General features: G+C 41.6%; 1 protein-coding gene across 1 annotated transcript in view; it reads right to left on the bottom strand.

The window, feature by feature from the left end:
• Window positions 1-736: 736 nt before the first annotated feature.
• kcnq5a (potassium voltage-gated channel, KQT-like subfamily, member 5a) overlaps window positions 737-23,413 on the bottom strand; it is a 104,564-nt gene continuing 81,887 nt past the window's right edge. The window contains exons 8-17 of the mRNA XM_083988176.1: window positions 22,071-22,165; window positions 21,117-21,143; window positions 17,921-17,974; window positions 15,285-15,526; window positions 13,793-13,901; window positions 8,774-8,905; window positions 8,310-8,426; window positions 6,430-6,537; window positions 5,079-5,205; window positions 737-4,452 (exon numbers count right to left, since the gene is read on the bottom strand). Coding sequence (XP_083844302.1) covers window positions 3,346-4,452; window positions 5,079-5,205; window positions 6,430-6,537; window positions 8,310-8,426; window positions 8,774-8,905; window positions 13,793-13,901; window positions 15,285-15,526; window positions 17,921-17,974; window positions 21,117-21,143; window positions 22,071-22,165 — 2,118 coding nt within the window. The 3' untranslated portion in view covers window positions 737-3,345. The remainder of the gene's footprint in view (window positions 4,453-5,078; window positions 5,206-6,429; window positions 6,538-8,309; window positions 8,427-8,773; window positions 8,906-13,792; window positions 13,902-15,284; window positions 15,527-17,920; window positions 17,975-21,116; window positions 21,144-22,070; window positions 22,166-23,413) is intronic.

Genomic DNA, 23,413 nt, shown 5'->3' with positions numbered 1-23,413 from the left:
TGCGATTAAATTGCGAGAGACAGCGAAAGTTGCAAAAAAAAGTTGCAGTTTTGTTCTGAATAATTAAAAATCAAAGGAAAATTGAAAATTTTGAAATGTCACAAATTAATGTGATGTCATGTTATACCAGCAATTTTCCACTTGTTAAGAAAGGCACAGGAAAATTATATAGAGTTGTAAGTTGTTTTACTTTTAATTAAAATGTCTGTTTAAAAATCGTGGTAAAAGAACTGTTTTATTAAAACAGTCCAGTTTTTGAATAAAAAGGGGAGGGTGGCTACTCAAGTCCAGGGCCAAGGCCTTAGGATGGGGGAAGGGGCACCTGGCCGCCGGCTGCTCTGCTCCGGCCCTGCAGTGGCGCACTCACTGGATTCCCCCTCGGCGAGTGCTGCGGGGTTGACAGCCTGAGCCTCGGGTGGTCAACCAGGACAACTCACACACTCAACCCGTTCAACTCAGCTTGTGTTCCTTTATCACTTTGTGCACATTGTATCAAGTTTCTTGCCGTCAGCCCAGCCACGCTGTTCCTCCGTGAACTCACTTTCAACCACCGCTCCGTCCAGACTCGCACTCTCTGCTGTGTAACTCGCGGAAAGCACCGACAATTGGTCCAATTTGCGGAAAAGTTGCGGTGATTGTACAAAATTGCAAGATCGCAAAAATTCGCGGGGATTGGCTGAATTTGCATTAATTGTTGCGATCGCAACATCGCGAATTCCTGGAGGGACTGAGCAATGCACTTACTCACCATTCGAAAACAAAGGGAATATAACGGAAAAATAATGATGAATAAAGTTTGTCATTAGCACGTTAGAATACATTTTTAAGACTGCTGTGACTGCGTACCCCGTAAGACGCAAACGTGCAAAAACAAATTGAAATGGCTTGAGAAAAAATTAAGATGGCTGCCACATTTTTGTGCATAATTCTCTTTCAAGAGCAGTCAACCCATCTACAAGCAGGACAGCACTGAAAACCACGCTCCTGTTCAGTGTAGTGTTAGGGCAGCATTATGTAAAACACCTGCAGCATGCCATGTTGAAAAACATAACCTCTCAATATGAATGTGGATCAAATGCACCCAAAATATAAATGTGCCCACTGTAGCCTAATTCTTTCATTTTAATGCAGTGAGGAGGAAGTGCATGCAACAATCAAAAAATCATATTTTTGGGCGGTGTCAGAAAAGCCTTGATCTCAGTTTCTAGTTGTCCAGTTTATCTCCTGCTGAAGTCATAGAAAATATAATTCTTTTGAGTTTTGATTCTCACACTCTCTTTTCTCTATTTTATTAAGTGGATATAGCTTTTTTTTTTTTTTTTTTTTTACATTGTCAGCAGCAGAATGGCCACAAGGGTAAAGTAACACAGAGCAGTGCATGTTGGGACACCATTGGATGTGGTGTATTGTTGTCACTGGCTCCTCGGGTCAGACTAACCTGCTGTGTTCATACAAATTGACTTTGTGCATTGCACTTTTTGCCCACACTACACTGGAGTGAAGGTCAGTTCAGCAGCCTTTGATTTTTATTGATGCATGATGCAACCAGCACCCAGTAAAAAGGTAGGGATTGTCAAAAAAAAAAAAAAAACATTAAATGGCTTTGTGCATCATAATTATTAAAAGTAAGTGGGTTATCCATAAAATTGGCAGCACAGGTTTGTAACATCTATCAAATTAGTTCAAATTAGAATAAAATAATGTTCATATAGGCAGACTTTGTTCGTACCTTTGTGTTCAAAGTTTGGAGAAAACAAGACTTTAACATGCAAAAGGGCATCCAGGCCACCAGCAAGAGTGTGACTGCTCTTGATTTAAGTATTGCAGCAGCTTAGACATGCACCGTCTCATGCTTGGCTGAGAAAGCCCGCTCGATAAGCCTACTGCAATTCAGCATTCAGACCATTAGCAACTAACTGACTAGGCTACTATCCAAAAAACCAAGTGGGACGTTGTCCAACACTTGTCTTGAGTGACTGCTGATGGGCCATTTCCCCAATAGGTTTGCTGCATCCAAATTTACTGACAACCTGCTGACAGATGACGCACGGCAACCATATAAACATCGACTAACGTTCCTGTGGCTGCAGGAAATGATTTGAATGAGATGCTTATGGTCTGAACACATGCTGAGGGTGTGACCTTAAACTCTTTTTTATAATTCAGCTGTTCCCACCACACAAGGCCTCAACTCATCAATTGCTATTCTATTCTATTCTATTCTCCCTTCATCCATTTGTTTGTTCAGAAACAGTCCATGCAGTGATATGTATGAAAGCATAAGTAAAAGATGACATTTTACATTTCGCCAAAGGCAGACATTGACTACGGAGAGTGAGCGCCTCTCCTGTTCTTCCAAGAAAGTCTCTGGGTACAAGCACTTGTATGAAAAAAAAACAAAAAACGTCACCAGTCAGTCTCAGCTCGGTGGTTGTGGTCCATGGTCGTATGTGTTATTTATGTGTATCTGTGTGTGTGCGCGTGTGCATGTTACCACTCTTTGCACTGGTCTCACCACATCTAGAAAGAAGTGGTTCGACTACAATTTGCAGCGGCTTAATCAAGTGATTTTTTTATTTTTTTTATTTTGAGAGCTTTATATAGCTCCCTTTTTTCATTAATTCTCTCATTTAATTTTCAGTGTTGGCACAAATCAGATGACAGATCCTTTAATTGTCAAACAATAAGTGGCCTTAACCAGGTTCTGGTCCCGACGGAGACTGAATTAGATGGTAAACATCACTCACAGTTCTTGTAATGAACCGAATAACTTGATTTGTCTTTTAACTCTAATGTCCGGTAGGTAGACATTAAGCCTTCCCTCCCTCATCTGAAATAAAACTCATCTCAAATTTTCTCTCTTTTTTTAATCAACATCATTTTTTGTAACACATGATCTTGAATATGAAAACATCCCCTTGTTTGTATAAAGTTAATAAAATTACCCTTTCTCCATATCTTTAGATCAAGAGCAAATCTATTTCTCCTAAAGGAAGGCGAGTTGCATTTGTGAACTGTTTTCTGCATTTCGTCTCACATGAATTTTCCCGCTTGCATGGATAATTGAGACATCCCTGTACTTCATACGTCTTTTCTTTTTGTATGTATTTGTTTTAGAACCCAATAAAAAGTATATAGCATGTATGAAACTGGACATAATCATGTCTGACAAAATATAACAATGCTGTTTGTCCACTTACAAAGAATTTAACTGTACAATCTGAAACATAAATGCATTTACTGTCCAGTAAAAACACTTTAAAAGTGGCTTCCCCAACAACGGTGTGTAAATACAGTATGCAAGAGTGTGTGTGTGTGTGTGTAAGTGTGTGTGTATGTGTGTGGTTATGCCAGCTGTATGTGTGGGGACTGACTGAGAAACTCTGGGTGAGGTGCAGCCTCGTCCACAGTCTGTAAAAGGTCGGAGGGGCTGCTGTCGGGTCCCTGGGAGGACAGGAAGTTGAAACGTTCTGCCGTCGGCTCCGTTTTGCACTCGCTAATGAAGAGTTCTGTCCCGTCCCAGGTGCTGAGGTCACCGTGGTGGTGGGCGTTGCCACGTTCGCTACTGTTGCTGCCACCGCTGCTGCTGCTGTTGTTGTTGTTGAGCCCGGTGGCGGGACCAGGGGCACGGCTGGTCACGGGCTGGCTGAGATTGTGCGCAGAGAGGGATTTCCCGAGACCGCCTTCCCAGTCTGAAGGCCTCCCGTCCTCGGGGCTCGACGAGAGCAGCAGCAGGGGGTTCACCTCCAGGCTCATGTGCCTCCTCCAAACCCCCTCGGACTTCAAGCCAGACTTCTCCCGCAGCTGAACAGAGCCCGCCTCGCCGTCCGCCTCCCGCTCGGCAGCGCTCTCACCGGGTCCCACGACGACAGCGGGGGGCAGGCTCTTTTTGTCTGCTGCCGTCACTCCCTCTGTCAAATCATCCGGGACGGAGTCAGCGGGGCATCGGAGGTGGGAGGGGTGCACCATGGGGGGCAGCTGGAGGGTGAAGCCCCCAGTTGCGGGCGGAGGCGGCGGGGGCAGGTCAGGGAAGTGTGCTCTTTTGGAGGTGCCGTTGGGGGTGACCAGGGTCGGGTAGGGGCTGTCGGGTGGGAGCAGCGGAGACGGGGAGAGCGAGGCCGTGGACGGGGGGTAGGAGGGAGGAGCCGAGTCCGGGGGGCAGCAGCAGTCGTCATCGGCGGGCGGCAGGATGAGCCGCAGGCCTCGGGGGTTGGCGCTGAGGGAGCGGCGTATGCCCCCGCCGCCGTCTCCTCCGCCTCGACCCGGATCGGCTCCCTGGGGAGAGGGGAGATCTCTGCCGATGATGGAGGACTGGAAGTCCGAGTTGTGGTGCTGGTGGCTGTCCAGCTCGAACAGAGGCAGGGAGGAGAGGGTGAGCGCGGAGGAGCCTTTCTGCAGGACCTGGCGGTAAACATCCAGCAAAGAGTCCAGCTTTGACTCGATGGACGTGACCTGGAGGAGACGGCAGAGAGCAACAGGGTGAGAGCTCAAAGAGAGAGAGAGACTGACAGATCTCTGGCAGGAGGAAAGTCCATACCTGGCAAAATTATCCCTGAGTCACTGTTATTGATCTTGTAGATATATTGTGAATATTATATGATGATAAAATCTCACAAATTTAGTTTAGTTTATAGCAGGACAGCGTGCAGCGACATTAATTATTCAAAGAAATAAAAAGATGGCTGCACCAGATTTAGCGAGAACGCTAATTTCCATCTGTAGTCCTTGACATAAAGACAGGCATCATAAACAGACTATAAGTACAAGTTAAAATAAACAATTCAGGGTAAATTAATAACAGCAATCATAAAACTAAGGGTTTGTTTAAGAGAAAAAATCAAGACAAGGACAGTCATCATCATTAAATTACAAAGTGCAATTTCAAGTATGGTGAATACAGGTGCCCATCACCTAAAAAACGGGAGGTCCACACTGCATGATGCATTCAATCTAACAAGTTTCCGCTACGGTTTCCTTGTGGAGGTGCATTAAATACACAAACCTCACATTTAGAAAATCTACATAAGCATTCAAAATAGTATTTTCCACTTTTACAGCTCAGTGCTGGCGCAGCTCACCTGTCGCTCCACCTTGCATACACGTCCCAGCATGCTCATGCCCTCCAGAGAGTCTCCATCCGGGTGCAGTTTGTCCCTCATCTTCTTATCCACAGGTATCTGGCCTTTTCCCAGGATCTGATCCACCCTGACACACACATACACACACACACTTGTGTTAGTATATTAGAAAATAATGATGTTGTAATATGAGCAGGCACCCAATCTTCATTTCAGGTTATCCCAAGTCAAGCAACACACCTAAAGCAACAGTAAGATGTTAAGGTTGGAGTTAGTAAAACACACAGCACACACGGCTCGACTGTATCACTGCTGTTATTTGAAAACCCCGTAGCTACCTCCAAAATGTCAGTTTTTCAGGAACAAAGACAAACAGCATTTTCAGATTAGATTTCACACAGTTACGTAGTTTGCACAGGTTTCCTGGGCTCTTGAAATGTAAACAGTGAAATAATTCACACGTGAAAAAAATAATTTCCAAAGGTTAGAAAGAACAAGAATAAAAGCACACCAAAAACATCATATTGTTACTGTAGGGTCGACATTTTGTGAGTTTAAAAAGACCAGTACTGAATTTACAAGGTTTTTAACTCAATAATGTATTAATACCTATTAAATTTAGCAATGTAAAAGAAAAACAAATGACAGAGGGAATAAAACACATTTGTCATTTGAAAACCAAGTGAGATGAAAAATGCAGTGTTCCACTGAAACAACCAGTGAACCTGCGGACAACCTTTTTAATGTCAGAGCATTGATCAGACTTCTTCGGTCTTTGGCATTCAACTAATATCGAATTAGTGAAGTTAATGATTGTACACCTCAGCATGCAAATATACCACACTTGTTATTTCCACTTCTCTGCTTCAGCTACATGAATTAATTACACAGCAAAGTCACTCCCACGCAATAATCCTTCACCTTTATGGAACTTAGCATGACAACTAATGCAGCGACGGTGCATTTGTGTGCACGTACTGTACACACCTTATTATACATTTCCATTAAATGTTTATATGTGTCAGACAGGGTTAATTAAAACTTTACCAAGTGGGTGGAGTTCAACACATATTGGAATAATGAAGTTTTATTTAATTGCAATAGCGTGGGATTCACTTTAATAAGCAGTTCACTGTCAGTATTTATTTTCTGTGATTTAATAAACTTTCTAGAATACTGTTCTGGTGCAAACTCCAACCACCTGGTACTGTAAGAGAGTTAATCCTACTGAGGATTATTTGCATCCCTGTGAGAATGTGACATTTCACAGTCAGCAAGGGAACTAATGGTCACTACAGAGGGAACTAATGTGATTACACTACGGGCAAAAAATCAAATTAAGTGAAATAACAGTAACCCTGGGGGGGTAGGGGGCTTCTTCCTGTTGTTGCTGTAATAATAATGCAGCGCAGGAGAGGACATGTTCCTGGGTCGGCTAGAACCTGCTGCACTGGCCACTCTGAAGACAGGAGAAAGACTCAGTCAGATTTCACAGTCACTCTCAGATACACACACTCACACACACACACACACACACACACACACACAGACACACACACACACACACACACACACACGGAGGTTTGAAGTACAGTATATATGCATAGATAAAAAAGAAAAATCAGTTTCCTACACATTGATGACAAGAAACAGACAGAGCACATAGAAACACACAGAAGAAGATGAAAAAGCAGGAGGATGTGTGTTTTTGAATTGAATTTTGAATCATTAAATGAAATCATGCAGCAATTTCACAATTTTTGCACTTTTCTTATGATGATATTAAAGTCTAGTGACTCGGGTGTGTCTGTGTGTATTTACAACCAGTCGACACGCTCCATACACTCAGAAACAGGAAACAAGTGCTGTGTTATAATGTCAAAAAAAACGTCAGCTCATTCAGCATTATAAACACCACCAGCTACAAACAAACTTCCTCTTCCAAAAATCTTCATCCATAACTGTATTGTATGGTCCCTGCTGTTTCTAGTTTTACACAATTTCTAATTAATGGCCAACACTTTTGACACAAAGACTAAAGCCTCTAAATCTGATGGAGGCTTAAGTAAAAAAAAATGTCAGATCATTTTGAAACAGGGGATTAAAAAAAATGACAAATATAAAATGCAACTGTAACATAAAGATAATAATAACTAGTTCTTGTTATGTCTAGATGCCCACAGATCAAACTACATGGCGTCTTCAAGTGGCTCAAATCCAGATTATCACAACTTTTAAACACATTGTTTTCCATACACTCTGCATATAAAGATAAAGAAAACCAAAAAAGTGTTCACTAAAGGAACATTTCCCTTGTAGGAAAACTCTACTGAACAGTGTGTTTAAGACAAATAAGCCAGATACTTTCTCACTATATTTCACATCTGTATCAAGAACTTTGTCTTGTAAAGCCAAGTTCCCAAGGACCTCTGCAATCAAGCTCAAGCTTGTTTTGATGAATGAAACCACAGCCAGACCTGGGTCAAACAGCACATGAAATCTAAAGGTTTGTAGTCTAGATGGAAACAGGGGTCTACGAGCACGGACTGATTTTTTTCCCCCACCTGTTTTTTCTTAATCTTTAAAGTGTCTATTTTAGGATTCTGACAGGTACCAGGATGAAAAAATGTCCCATGGTGTTTATTTTTAACCCTTTACTGCCCCTATCCCAAATTCGAGGCTGAAAAAAATGAAAAATAAATTGGCATAGCTCTTTAAGTAAACAACTCACAGAGACAAATTAACACGTTTTTCTACACAATTTGGGGCCAAGGAATTCAATAGAATAGTTATTTTTAAGTTTTTAACACATCCTGACTTGATTTTGGGGCAAAAATATCAAAAATTAGCTGAAAATTCTAAAATCGTATGTATATTTTCCCCTATACCAAAATCCTTTGCACTGAATGAAAACATTTAGAGATTTTTCTTAATCTTTAAAGTGTCTACTTTAAGACTCTGACAGGTACCAGGGTGAAAACAGGTGGGGGAAAAAAATCAGACCGTGCTCGTAGACCCCTGTTTCCATCTAGACTATTGTTTCTGGGACATTTACACAATTCCACTTTTTTAGTAAAATCTATTATTAACAACCAGCTTCAATCCCTTTTTTTGTGATATATCCAGAAGTGTGTGACTTCATGCTGTTTGACCCAAGTATGATGACAGTATTTGTAAAGTTAGTAGAGGGGGGGGGGGCAGTCAGCGAGCAGGTGACAGGGTAGGTCTAACCCTGGTGCAGAGTGTTTCCTCCGGGCCTGGCTGTAATATAAATGCAGGGCGGGAGAGGAAAAGGTCTTGGCGCGACTGCTGAAAGGCCTTGGAGGAGGACCCACTACAGTGTCTAGTCTGGGAGAGAAAGGGGACACTCATGTACACTGCACATACACACAGGAAGGACATTGAAGGTTAGATAAAAGTGACAGAAAAAGGATACCTAAAGGATGAATTATAACCTCTACAGAACTAATAGACTGCAGAAACATCTATGTAAAAGTCCACTTGTTCAACTCTCAGTAATCAGCAAGAAAGGCAAATATGAAGATAAAAGCAAACCCAGTAAATAAAGCCCAAATATCAAATATGAAGAATAAAAACAAATGTTTTTTTAGTGCAGGAAGACAGAACAGCTCTTTGAGATTTTGTCATTTATCCATGTGTGTGTGCATGCATGTGTGTGTCCAGTGTGTCCTGACCTGGTCTGAAGGCTCTTGATCCGACAGAGCATGTCCAAGTGTCCTGCAGAGTACTGCTCTATGACGTCCTTCACATCGTAGGGACGCAACGTCTCCTTAAACTTCTTCTTTGCAACGTGGAACTTCATGATCCTACACACACACACACACACACAAATAGTATTGTAAGAAATGATACCTGAAAAAGGCTGTAATTACCACAACTAACCACTAGATGGCAGCAGAATCTATGAGATAGCCACCGCACGCTCCCTGTTACGTTTCACTTGTTGATTTATTTTGTGCTGAGATTCAAAAATATTATTAAAATCTCAAATACCTCAGGGAGCGTCTAATGGGAAACCAGAGCTCCCTGTCAAATCCTCAACAACCAGAATGAACGACTTTAAAGCATAACGCACCGTCTCCATGTATTTGATGAGCAGACCCACTGTAGAGTGAATAATATTGATACAGGTAAGAGGATCTATGCCCCTCGGTTCATTTTGATTCCCCGGCGGCTTCTGCTGCTCTCCAGTTGCCTGTTTTTCTCACTGTCTAAATGGAAACAATGGTGACAGTTGACCCTCTGTAATAACAGTCCTGACAGGGGAGGGGGGTGTCCGACGTTCAACCTGACACCCTGGGAAAACCCTGGGCTGTGGCTACCCATGGAGGAGGCCTGCTGGGTGGGCAGGCCGGACGCAGTCGGGTGGTAGAGGTGCTGTGTGTGTCTATATGTGTGTGGGGGTTCTGCATGTTGAATCTTTCAAACCTGCAAATATCAGAGAACTTCAAAACAGGTGAATGGATACTGTAACTGGACTATCATTTAAAAGAAGGGGGAGGGGGTCTGGAGGCAAAATTTGATTTGTGTCAAGAGTGAAATAAAATTTAAAAAAAAGAGGCTGCACTGATATTGTTACATAACTTGTACAATCCCTGTTATTACTAAACTAATTTGGAGAAAGTTGGATGTGACACTGTGTTAAACCCACCTGACACCCATACTGTGCAGGTGGGGTTCAGGTGGTCTGAGGAAAATTATCACATCATCAAAGAGAGGTGAGAATATTGCACTGATGAGACCACCGCAGGCAAATATCATTATTGAATCTAATTATTAATATGAATACTTGAGGACCCTGTGTAAAAATATACATCTTGTTAACAGATGTGCACATGTCATGTGTGCCGTTTGCTCCGAGTGAGCAGATGAGATTTTGTGGTCGATGTGGAGAACATCTGTATCTGTTGAGGGGATTATTATAAAAAAAAATAATATATGCAGATTCTGTTCAATTTTGATTAAGCCAGTGGGAAACAGTCTAGATGGTGGTGATGGTGAGATGCAAAATGTTTGTTTACAGAACAGACTCAGAAAATGATGAAGGAGGATTTGTTTGCACAAAACTGTGATTCCTAATGATCTTGGCTTGTATTCCTTTATTTTACTATTATTATTATTTCAAACCATATTTGTGAGTAAAACATGTTAGTGGCTTCAGGTATGTACTGTAGCTGCAGTTAGGACTCATGGTCACTCTGCCTTTATAGCTGATGACATCAACAGCTTCATCAGTTGAAGAAAGGCCTGTTCACCTTGATGAGAACAAGGATTCAGAAAGTATCTGATACCTGTCTTTTCATTGCAGGTGGATTATTAGAAACCCTTAGAAACCAGCTTATAATGGAAATCCTGCTCCATTGAGAGAATGAAATGGACTTTTCTTTTCACACTGAAAAATATGAGGAGGGTGAGAAGAAGCGGTGGAGTCGAAGAAGACAGTCGGCCCCAGTTGGATAAACGTTGGCTCACAGGGTGCCGGTGCCGGTGTGAGACAGAGGGTCGCTGATGCAGTGAATACACACAACAGTCATCATTCATTCACACACACACACACACACACACACACGGAAAACAAAAAAACCCTGTTGAGTGCTGCCTGCTGCACCCCCCCTGCGGCAAACTCCTCCAGCTCAGCGGTAGGTTATATAGATGAAGACAGAAAGATGGAGAGAAAAGAGAAGAAAAACAAAAAAGCAGCATCGCTTGAGGAAACCAAACATCATGTGAGTCTCAGCACTCATGGTGGAATGTATCATGCAGAGTTGGGGGGTGTTACATTATGGATTCAGTTCACTCTCTAGAGCCTCGGGGGAGAAGAGACGTATAGATATTGATATGTTGTTTTCATTGTATATTTATATGTTTATAACCTTCTTCTACAGACATAACTTTTGATTGCTAGTGCATTTGTGTCTATGCATAAAACAATAAAACACAGGTATACATGTACAGTGTCATGCAAAAGTTTGGGTACCCCTCGTCAACAGTTGAACAGTTAAAGCAGAAGTAAGTGAGCTTCAAGTCACAACTTACGACTTTGTAGCGTTCCAGGCAACCCACTCGTGTTTTTCCGACCTGTTTTACCGGTGAAAGTCACTATAACAGCCACTCGTAACTTCCGACCGGTGAACTCGTACCAGATCGAACTGGTACGACTTCACGGTCGGAAAAATACGAGTTTCCTTGAACGCACCATAACAGTCCTCGTCCCTACGTCGCCACATTCACGGCGTCCCTTGGCTGCACACACAGCCCTGCATGCCGTTCTCTCTCCTCATTGGATAAAAACTGTAGGATACGATAAATGTTTTCTCCTCGGCTCAGAGCAGAGCAGAGGGACTGAGAGACCCGTGTTTCAGACCAAACACTCTATGTAAGTGATTGCTGTCGGAAGATATAACTATTTAAGACTTATATTAACACAAATATATCACTTACTTCTGCTTTAAGCAAGTGGAAGATTAAATGATCTCCAAAAGGATTAAACACTGTTTTGCAATATTTAAAGCAATATCATTGTATTATTTTTGTTTTCTACAGTTTTAGAGTGAAAAGGGAAACAAAGCAGCCTGCAAAAGAATAAAACCCAGGAGACTTGAGCTCTCAGCTAACTTTGACCAAGGTATCAGACAAGATATTTACTATTTACATGCTGTGACTGTTTCCAAAGGGGGGGCTACTAGGTACTAACTATGCAGGGTGGACAAACATTTGCTGTTGACCCTTTTCCTTTTCTGTCATTTTGAAAATGTAAAAGATGAAAATGAAAATACAAATTATTGATAAAAATGTAAAGGGAATGTGTCATCTCATCTGCCTTTTGGAGATAATTTCATCTTCCACTTGCTGGACTGTTCACATCAACAGAAATTGTGACCACTTTTGCATGACACTGTATCTACATGTTATTTGCTCTTAAACTGTGTGTCTGTGTGTTACTTGGTGGTATTTTCATCATAGTCATTATCAAAATACGGTGAAAAACATGTCCCTGCACTTTCCAGACACACAAATGCTTGAAAATTAAAAAAAATCATCCACATTAAACCAAAATTATGTAATTTAAAACCATTTTAAATGATGATGATAATTTCAGTTTATATATTTACTGTTTTATTTTATTTTTTTCAGTTTTAATTTCCTTTGTACCTAAAAAAACACTTGTCCCACTGCCATGGTTCAACGCTATTGGACAGTGTAAAGATATTTCCTCTTTTTTGTTTAAAAAAAAAAAAGTGGCCAATAATGGGCAAACACTGGGCTTAATATATGAATAAAATCAAATCTAAATTGGCTATTTAATAATAAAAATATTTTAAAAAGAAGTCTGTCCTTCGATTTGGTGTCATTGGTGTTACTGGTATCACAGACCATTATTTTGAAAGGTTAAGAATATGTAAGAGAACTCCCAAAGTCAGAAAGAATTAGAAGAAAAAGAGCCATTTAAGATAATACGTTGTGAGTGTCTCTTTCATGAGTAAAAAGTAAGATATTTCCAATTAAAATGTCATTTTTCAATGTGGTTCTTTTTTTGTGTCATTGGTGTTACTTTGATTTGCGCTATAATGAAATATTTTTATGGAAAAAAAACAGTTTAATAAGTATATTTTATAGATTTTAAGGTGCTGACTCATGCTGGCTTTGAGCTAGCTTGGACACTATTTTGTATAATTAGCCTTTTATAGATATTTGTCATTGGTGTTACTGTCATTGGTGTTACCATATGGTAACACCAATGACAGAAAACTCAATACGTTTGATAGATGAAAAAAAAAAGAAAAATATTATAGTTGTCCATTATAGTTGGTAACATGGTCAACATGCTAATAAATAGTTCCCACTAAATTAAATTTGTGAAAACTGAATTAAAATTTTCAACTTTTTTGACTCGGAAAATCACCGTATTTTGATAATATTTTAACACATTCACATCACCAGCTGACTCTGGCGTTCGCTCGGTGAGCTGTAACTGTGGATTCAGAATCAATGGACGGAGGTGAGAAAGAAACGGTCCTGAGGGAAGAGTTTAAATGATCTGACTGATCAATACAATGCCCTTTATCAGCTCCGAGGCGCCACAGAGTAAATGGAAACAGATAACACGAGTCAGTATGAAGAGCAGGACGCCTTCAGCGGTACTGTATGAACCTTCCTGTCGGTCGGTAACAACACTGAATCCAATAAACCCTCGGAGGTACACTGATAATCAATAGTTCATCAGATTCCAGGGGGAGGAAACAGCCAACTCAACGCTGACTTCTCAAAACTAAACATACACCTCCGTGGCCACACAGGGACACACCAGGAGTCAAGAAACACTCTTGTAGCCATTTCAATCTTTGTGCTAAGCTAAGCTAAGATGCTGCAGATGAGAGTAAGCATCAATTTTCTCATCAAACTGTCAAGAAAGTGAATATGTTAGTGACAAATGGAAGCAGAAGCTGTGGAAATAAGACATAAGTGGGTCTGGTTGACAAAATAAAAGCCCTAAAGTAATTGCAGAAGATGACACACTGTTAGTCTCAGGTTAAAAGTTTTATATTCGGGAGCAAACTGTGGAGAGTTCTTTCAGTTTGCAAAAAAAAAAATGTAAAAGAATAAATTACAAGTTGTGAAGCGTGTCTAGGATTTGGGTGATTTAGAGACGCTTTGGTTGGGATCATCAAAGACTGACAGCAGCAGGAGCTCACCTGACAGCTCTGATGACGGCCTTGAGGGGAGCTGATAGATCCTCCACTGTAACATCGCAATGGCAGCCCCTCTCATCGAAGGAATCCTCCGTGGTCATGCCTGCGTCCACTGAGAGAGACAGAAGCAGTCATTTCATCAATAAATGTAGCGCCGTGGCAAATTGTTTCCAGTCTTAAAATTCATAAAACACTTTCTGCATAGCGAGTCCTGACAGGAAGTCTCCAAGAATGTTTCAAACTGATACTATTTTGGCTTTTAAGAGGTGAAAATTTATGCCTCACTTGGACGGGATCTTTAGGAATGGGCCGCGTTTCGCCAACTCAGCTATGTAAGGTGAGAGAAAAGGATATATACAGTATGTCCTCAATGCTGCCAATAATTACTAGAGTGGGAGACGCAGACAGAGGGACAGAGAAAAAGAGAAAGAGTTAGAGAAAAGCAAACAGAAAGAGAGTGAATAACGATAGGAGGTTATAAAATGTGTTTAAATTAATGATAGTGGGGAATAGGAGCAGGAGCAGAGGTGCTATTAAAAGAGGCAGCAATTTCATCTATTTCTGTAGGAAGCAGGACTGTAGGAGATTTCAAGCACATAAGTGTATGATTCAAGTCTGTTAAGTGCAAAACATCCAGTTGGATAAAAAAATAAATGCACAATGCTCAGAATGTAGAGAGGACAGGCAATATATAGAAGCACTGTTATGAAAAGGTTGTTTATGTCTTAAATGTTAGAGGACGACTTCTAAACAGAAGCCTGACACATCGCTGCATCAAGTATCATCTTATTATTGTTTACCATCTTCGTCACCAATATGCTCTCAAAATTCAGCCTGACACAATGACAGATGGTATGTTTGGAAACTCTGGGATCTCCACTAAGATGTTTCCCAGAAATAACTTAGTAATTTTGAATTAATCACTTGGAACAAAGAGACAACGTTGTGGTATTTGAGTTATTTTTGTTAGCTGTATTGAGTTTCAATCAGACACTGACTTCCAGGAAAAGTTTCCTTGAAATAAACATTAATTATCATTGGGGAGAGTTTATCCTCCATATATGGCGAGTTTTAACCGTTTTTTTTTTTTTTGCATGTTCAGATAATTTGCTGTGGAGTGACTAAAAGCTCATTATACAAATATTTTATCGGAGCTGATGAACTGGAAGTAGATTAACTCGACTCCTTCTCAGTTTTTCCTATGATTAGTGCAAAATTACATCGTTCTTTCTGACAAACTTTATTAAAGTAATTTATTCAGAAATTACAGGCCTGTAATATAAAGCGATACCAGTGGATTTGAACAAAGACTGGCTGCACAGCGTGGGTTTAAAATGACTGGCCCACTTGCAGCTCCACTCGATGGGGTTTCAGAGATTAAATCATGTCACTTTACATCCACTGTATAAAAAAAAACGGCACACTGAGCTGAAAGTGCTCGTTTTGTCATGTGTGTTGTCTTGGTTGGTCGCCCTTTCAGTTCAGCGCCACTCACCATCTGGGGCCGCAGTGCGAGTCTGGCTCTTCAGCCTCAGCGACGGCCTGAAACGGGTCCGATCATTGAAGCTCCAGCTCTTCTGCACTTTAGCCGGGCTCCCTCCCATCAGCTCCGTGCCGCCCACCACCTCGTTGCCAGGGGAACAGCGCTGGCGGTCATTGATGGATGTCTGTCTGCTCTTCATGCTCTGACCACGGGGGCTCGCCATTCGGACCCGCTCCTTAAAACTCAACTTCTGACTGCGGGGAGGGAGGGAGGAGGGAGGAGGAGGGAGGAGGGAAAAGAGAAGAGAAGAGAAGAGAAGAGAAGAGAAGAGAAGAGAAGAGAAGAGAAGAGAAGAGAAGAGAAGAGAAGAGAAGAGAAGAGAAGAGAAGAGAAGAGGAGGAGGAGGAGAGGAAAAACATGCACAGAGGTAAAGGGGGAGAAAGAGGGATGATCCGGGGACAGATGGACAGGAACGACAAAGTGAGAGAAATTGAGGAAAAGGAGAGTGATAGACAAAGTGTGTGAGAGAGGTTGGGGTTGATAGAGAGACACAAGAGGAGAGAGAAAGAGAAAGAGAAAAAAAAAAGGTAAGCTGTCAACACCAATTTCCCCTCAGACAGTGAGAAGAGTTCAGAGTGCAGACACAGGGCAGCGTTCTGTCTTTTCCTTCAGACCAAACATCATCCATCCATCCGACCGACTGACATGCCCAAAGCACCAGAACAAAGCCAGAACTGGCCGCCAAGCCGCCAAAAACAAACCCTCGTCCTGAAGAGCTGCCATCCTCAGCCTGATCAGCTGATAACCGATCCATGTGTTCACTTAATAATACAGAGCTAATGAGATTTTTTTTTTTAGAGGTGATTTGTGAAGCGTGGCAACGTTAATACATCATCCTCGCATTCATTTTGAGCCAACCTTAAACAAATGAGACCATTACTGAGAGGAGCGCCTGACAGCCTCAAAATGGTGTTTTCCATCATGAGGTTTTTTCTTTTTTCTCAGAAAATGTTCTTTCCAATGTTCTTCCGGTTTAAAGAAACAGATTGTGATGACAAATGACTTCCAAATCAATCAGCAGAAGTTATCAGGATTTAACAGAAATGTCTTGGTTTAATTTTGCCAAACACTAAACACAACCTCCATTTTGGTCTCATGTGTTCACTGTACTGTACACCAGAGTTTTATATATATTTATCAGTCTGTACCATACATCCCATATATCATACTATTAAAACCACCATCTTGTTTTAACCAGTATATAATGTAACCACTATATAATGTGACTTTTTGTCAGTTTAATAACACAAGGTTGCAAAAATGTGGAGTAACTTTTTATCCACATGATGTTTGGTAACTTTCCAGGGGATGCACACAGTTCCCAATCAGTGAGACCCACTGCAATAAACTGTTTGTTTCTAAGGCAAATAGACCAGCATGCAATGCAGCAGACCAATGAGACAGATGCAGGGTTCCAACACATTTTCCATGCCACAATTTAACAACTTCTCCAGACCTTTCTATCACCTGAATTTCAGTTTTAAACACTTAAGCAGCAGTGGTTTTTTTCCAGGCATAATCCAAAACTTTTACCGACCATGGGAAGTTTTTCTTTTTAATTCACTTTCCGTGTTTTCCTATTATTTTTCTGACTTTCCCAGACGTGTTTGCACTTAAAAACACATACCGGCACTTATTTGGTATTTCTCAAAGCAGAAATAAATATTTCTCCTGAACAATAAGTGGCAGCCAGTCTGCTGTGGTTAATACACCAACAACCACAAAGTCTCTTAAATACAGTGAAGGAAGCTGGATATGACAAAAATACCAGTATAGAATTCACAGTTATTATTTATACCACTCTTTTTTCACCTCTAACAGCAAATAATGACTGAAAAGAGGAATGCAGCAGTAATGCAGGGTGCATGCAGTAAAAAAAGAGGAAAAGCTTTAACACCCATATTTGTATGCTCAGATATGCATAAATAGCACACTGTGTGTTGTCGGGGGAGAAAATTTTAGGTAAACTGGGTCCAGCCTCATGAATGGAACATTTTATTTGTTTCTTTTTAATATTTTACTGTTAAAACTGATCATAGAACAGCATCTACAATAAAATAAAAAACCTAGACAAGAACCAACTTCTGGTCCTGAAAAGGTAATGAAGAATAAAAACAAAACTAAAGATACTCATGTGGCTGGACTGGAAACAGTTTCTATCCATTTTAACTGGATAATATAGATTAAGAAATATAAAATAAAGGGGAATTTAGACCTTATATTACTCTGGATTTTAACTTATTGTACTGTTTTACTGAGAAAGCCGAACATTTCAAAGAAGAAATACAATTTTACTTTTTTTTTTAGTTGTTACCTTTTTACAGCTATCTTGTTTTACAAAGTAAAGTTTTGGTGGAATTCCCCTTTAATTTGTAACGTGGTAAAATCTTGTTCACGTTCGACAGGCAGCAGGCAGCAGCGCTCGTCTCAGATAAACTCCTTGGTGGAATAAAAAAAGGGTCAGGGAGGGAGGGAAGAGGGAGAAATCGTGGCTTCTTTGTTCTCCTTCATGCCATTACAGTAGTTAGTCATTCTCTCAGGTTATTGGGCTAAGGGCCGGGCAGAGAGGATGCTGGGTAGGTAGGTACCTCCTATATTTCCGAGTGTACCTTCTGAAGAGCCTCCCATTACTTAGACCCTTACTAGAGCAAAGGAGGGAGAGATGGGTGGAGGAGGAGAGAACAGAGAGATAGAGGAGGAAGGAGATTAAAAGAGAGAAAGGAGAAGAGCAAGTTTCTGATGTCACAGTACAAACACACACAGAGAGAGAGAGAAAGAGAGGAGACGTCTCTCAGTGAGGGGTGGGTGAACGGGGACATGGTGGAAGGTAAACGCACCTGAACTCAGTTTTCCATCACTACTACTAATCCGTCTCAAAGCGTCACTCTGCACCTTCACAGCCTTGACACAGTTTTAACCAAACTACTGATACTGTATGTGCTTTGCTTGGATTTGGCTCTTCATCCATGCAGCAGAGCCGCGAGTCAACTGAAATCATGTCTTTTCAACGTGCTGATTGTTCTTTGGACATGTGTTGAACAAATTTCCTGCCCGTGTGTTTCCGCAGCTAGAAGTTCAAGTGTAGTGCGGTCCCGAAAAAAAGAAGAAAAAAAATCTGGCTGCGTACACATCCAGTGTGGTGCGGTTTAAATGAACTCTATCTAGAGGGTTTGCCAGTGTTGTCTAGTTTAGTTTGAATGCACAAAACACAAACACAAATAATGTGTATGTATGTGTATGTGTAATGTTATGTATATTTAGAATAAACCTTGTTTGGAAGTCAACTACAGGCTGAAAGTAGTCAGAGTTACACTTTAAAGGGATAGTTCAACATTTTGGCAAATTGGCCCATTGCCATAATCCCTATAGTTTTAGGAGTAGGTTCGTTACCTTTAATTAACGTTACGAGACAGAGTTGTTTTAGAGGTAAATTCATGCAAAACCGCTGACGCGCGTTGCCTTCAGGGACAGTTTTTCAGCAAGCAGTCTCTGTATTTGCCTCTAAAACAACTCTGTCTCGTAACGTTTCGTTATTATCTCATAGCGTGGTGAATGTGCAGGTCACAACTTGTCCACCAGAGCGTTTTGGAGTTGTTGGATTGTGTATTTGATGAGTTTGATGAGGGAAACCAAGAAATCCCATGAGCCTCTGTAGTGTAGCTCTGAGCAGCTCGCGGTTCTGCTCCGCCGTTCTAAAAATAGCTTGCACTGACAAATAAAGGTAACAAACCTACTGCTATGACTATAGGGATTATGGCAATGGGACAGTTTGCCAAAGTGTTGAACTATCCCTTTAAAGAAAAAGTTCATGTTCATTATCACTAATCAGAGTTTCAATCAGTGGACTGAATTAAACTTCTGCACCAGGAGGTTCAAACACACTCACACACACCAAAGTACACCTGCCTACGCACATAAACTCCAGATTAAACCTCAATTATCCTTTATTTCACGTTGCTTCTCACTATTCAGCACACTTACACTCAACATGATGTCCGCTGCAGCACTTTGTGGTGCGCCTAATGTTTACTACTGCTGGTGTTTACAAGTCTGCTTAAACGAAAGCCACCTGCCCTTCAACCGCGGCACCTACCGCCACCGAGCAGCCGACAGTCTGTAAAAACCACCAATAATAACACGGACGGAGCGATCCGTGCTGTCTTGGCGGAGCGGCGAAAACGCAGCAAAGAAACAGCGTCATAAAAGAAAAAGTGTGTGTAATTATGATTTCAAAAAGTGTAAATTGGACTTGGTGCAACAAAAGTTTCTAAGAAGGGAAAGGCTAATTAAACACAGGCCTGTCAACAGAGGGATAAATACTGTCATGGAAGCAACAACGTCTAATTAAATGGCGTTTTGTTTAAGGATGAGAAGCATATTTGCTTGTGTTGTCAGACTGTGAGAATAAACTTCTGTTTTTTTTCTGCGAGACTGTCTTAGGTTTAAATGCCTGAGAAGCTGCTGGCTCAACATACGGCCCCCAAATGTTGCCAAAGAAGCGCTGCACTGTAAAAACTATACAAGCATAATTAAACTCACAAATCTCTCTCTGTCTTCCTCCCCTCTCTGAAATCCCCCACCCCCCCCCCTCCCTCTCTTTTCAACTTCGCTCTGTCTCTCCTAGACTTGTGTTTGATGAGTTATATAAATACCATCCCAATGGAAAAAGTGCGTCATGGTACAGACATGGTACAGACTCCTGTCTTTGAAGGCACACACACACACACACACACACATACACACACACAAACGCACACACACATGCTCATACACAGACACACACAGAGAAAAGACAAAGAAGCCCATCACCCTTTCCCCTGCCTGAGAGTCAAGTGCAGAGAGAGACACAGCAGCGAGGAGGAGAAGGAGGAGGAGGAGGAGGAGAGAGAGACACAATCAGAGATGGAGACATAAGAAACAGTTGGAAAAGTGAGGCAGGAGTAGAGAATAAAGAAGAGAAGATACCTCATACGAGAGCAGCTCTTGAAGCAATTTATTTGCTGAATAGGTTTTATCTATTTGTGTGTAAAAACACTTAATGTCTCAATCACTGCGCTCAATTCAATGGACTGAAATCGATACCTGCACTTCAGAGAATGTATGAGCTACTGTTGTTTCCCATGTAAACAAATGTCGACCTGATACCTCTGGTTTCCTTTAACACAACATACAGTATCTACCTTGTTATGGCTCAACTGTCAACTCCATTGAGTATTTCTCAAGAACATGCTAATTATCCTTTTATTTCTTAATTGCATGGTACCGCAGTGCTTTTATCTTCCTAACAGTTTTCATGTGTTTTTTTCTTTTCGTCTTCAATCCCGGGATAAATAAACACAAAGTCCAAACAATACCACGGCTGCCCCCACTTTCTTTACCAATGGTGACCTTAGAATTAGTTCTAAAGGGTAAACAAGGGTTCAGTCATTCATGAAATTCATCAATTGGTGAACCAAGCAACGGACAAACAAACAGTCGATATGTCCCAACTCTTTAACTGCAACTGCAATCTTCACTAACCACTCACAATTACCTGTTAAATGCCAATAAACAAACAAACGAATAAATATATTTATGCATTCATCATTGCATCTTCCCAAACATGAGAAACCCAGTTTGTAAATCAGGAGCCAGACAATGACTGAACTAATAAAATTGGACTAAGGAAGTCTGCAAACCAGATTTCACAGTTTCTGACAAAAAACATTTGGACAATATTATAATTTCAAGATGTGTGTGTGTGTGTTTGTGTCTTTGGAGGAGTGAGCTGTGAGTCATACAAACCTGTAAGTAGTCTCGCCCTGCTCTTTCCTTCAAGAGTTAGTGGGATAAAGAGGAGGAGACAAAGGGAGAGAAGTCAGTATTCCAGCAGATTAAAACAGCTTTTGTACAGACGTTGACGACATGGATGGATATGGGAAGCATCAAGCCAAAAAAGAAGCGAAAGAGAAAGAAAACAGTAATTCAGCAGGGTTAATTGTTGCAAAGCACACATGCAGGTTATGGCCATGCACAGCAAGGCTAAGCGTTAGCTGGAAGAAAGACAGGCATGGAAATCTCAAGGAAAGCATTCAAGTCTGGTGTGTGTGTGTGTCTATGTGGATTTTGTTTTATCTTGTCCCAAGGTTGAATCAATTTAACGTTTAATGAGCTTAAGCCAGTTCAAGCCCAGTGGTGCTGTATATGCATCAGTTTATGATTATCGTTCAATGTCATTCATCCTTTTTTATTTATTTGTTCCTTTCAAAACAACGATATAGAAAAGTGTCCATTTTCCTGTCTTGACATTTAATTGGCTGCACTTGTCTTGACTCTGTTTGTGAGAGCTATATTGGATATTTTCCACATTAATCATGTATAAAACTTAGACAATCTCCAAATACAGAATTGTCAGTGAAATTGCCAACACCTCAGCAACTCCCTAAGTGTCTTAGACCGAGGCATTTAACCACCGCCTGCTGATGTCGGATTGGTGAAAGTCTAAGGTGTGAATATCTGCCTGGATGTGAAACAGGTGTTAAAGAGCACGCATGCTTGGGAAACCATCCCTGATTAGGCGAAAAAAGGTTAATAACGGTTACAATGCAGCATAACACCGAGTTACACCATGGAGGAATGGAAGAGGAGTTGAGGCTGCACAGATGAAGACGAGCAGGCACCAGATGAAGAAGAGAGATGAAGATGGAGAAGGGCAGAGCAGCAGCGGCCATGGTTGTAAGTCTGTAAGTTGTTACCTACTTGGCGGGGCTGCAGGTATGCAACGCCTTCAAATGAGGCTTCCAGGTAGCAATGGAAACCGAGTTCTCATCAGCAGCATAACTACGCCAGACACACTACGTGCAGAGTCGACAGGATAAATGAAATAATGATAAATGAAACAATTAATGGGGGTAAAGTCAGTGTGGGACAAAAGAAGAGGGCGAGGGAGGATAACGTATAAGTTGAGTACGAGGTGAGAGACGGAAAGTGAGAAGGGGGAAAAAAAGAAAAAGCTGATTAGTTTTTTGGGGGGTTGTGTTGATGCGTGTGATTGGGGCCTGTTGGAGGGAAGTGGGGCCGGTGATGGTGCTGGTGGTGGTGGTGGTGGAGGTGAAGGTGGAGGTGGTGGTGGTGGGGATACATGCCTGAGGGGGGGGAGGGCGCTTTGGTAGTGGTGCCAGGTGGCTCTGAGGTAGGGACGAGAACCGTCGGTGGTGTACAGACGCCAAGCCGCCTGGGTGGGGGGGGGGGGGCAGGGAGCAGAGATGGACAGGACGCACACACGCATTCAGATGTACACACACACACACAGAAACACAAACACAAACACACATACAAGACACAGAAAGGCAATGGCACAAACATGGTGAGGAAAAAGGGATTGAGATTTATGTGAACATACAACATACAGAAGGTGATGTAACCAGCTGGCAGCCATATTGGAGGTCCTCAATATGGCCATGAAGAGCAGACTGTGAATGGGGACTAATCACTTGATCAGGTGCGTGACTTGGACAAGGAGAACCACCATCTATGTTAATCAAGCAGCTTTTGTGTCCAAACACAACAAAATGCTAAACCACTGTGGTGGAAGATGAGAAATTGGAAAGCTTTGCTAAAGGACGGCAATCAACTTTCTTTGAATTTCAGTTTGAAGGCTTCGCTATTAATGTAAATCCATGTGAGGCAACATTTTAAATGAAGCCATAAACCAGTCAAATTCCCAATATCATTGAGATATTTGTAAGATTAGCTGTTGCTACAGAGCCGATGTTAGTATTAAAGCAGAAGTAAGCGGAATGTTTGTGTTAATATAAGTCTTAAATAGTTATATCTTCCGACGGCAATCACTTCTATAGAGTGTTTGGTCCAAAACACGGGTCGTCAGTCACTCTGCTCTGCTGTAAGCAGAGGAGAAAACTTTCCTTGTATCCTACAACCTTTATCCAATGAGGAGAGAGAACGGCATAAAGGGGCGGTCCTCTCTGTGTGTGCAGCCAAGGGATGCGCGTGCATGTGGTGACGTAGAGACGAGGGTGGGGGCTGCTAACTCCATCGGCTGACAGAAAGTTAGCCAAAACGACCGGATCGCTTACTTCTGC

The sequence above is a fragment of the Trachurus trachurus genome (genome assembly GCF_905171665.1).
Source record: "Trachurus trachurus genome assembly, chromosome: 15".
NCBI classification, from domain to species: Eukaryota; Metazoa; Chordata; class Actinopteri; order Carangiformes; family Carangidae; genus Trachurus; species Trachurus trachurus.
This window is presented reverse-complemented; position numbering and strand designations above follow the sequence as displayed.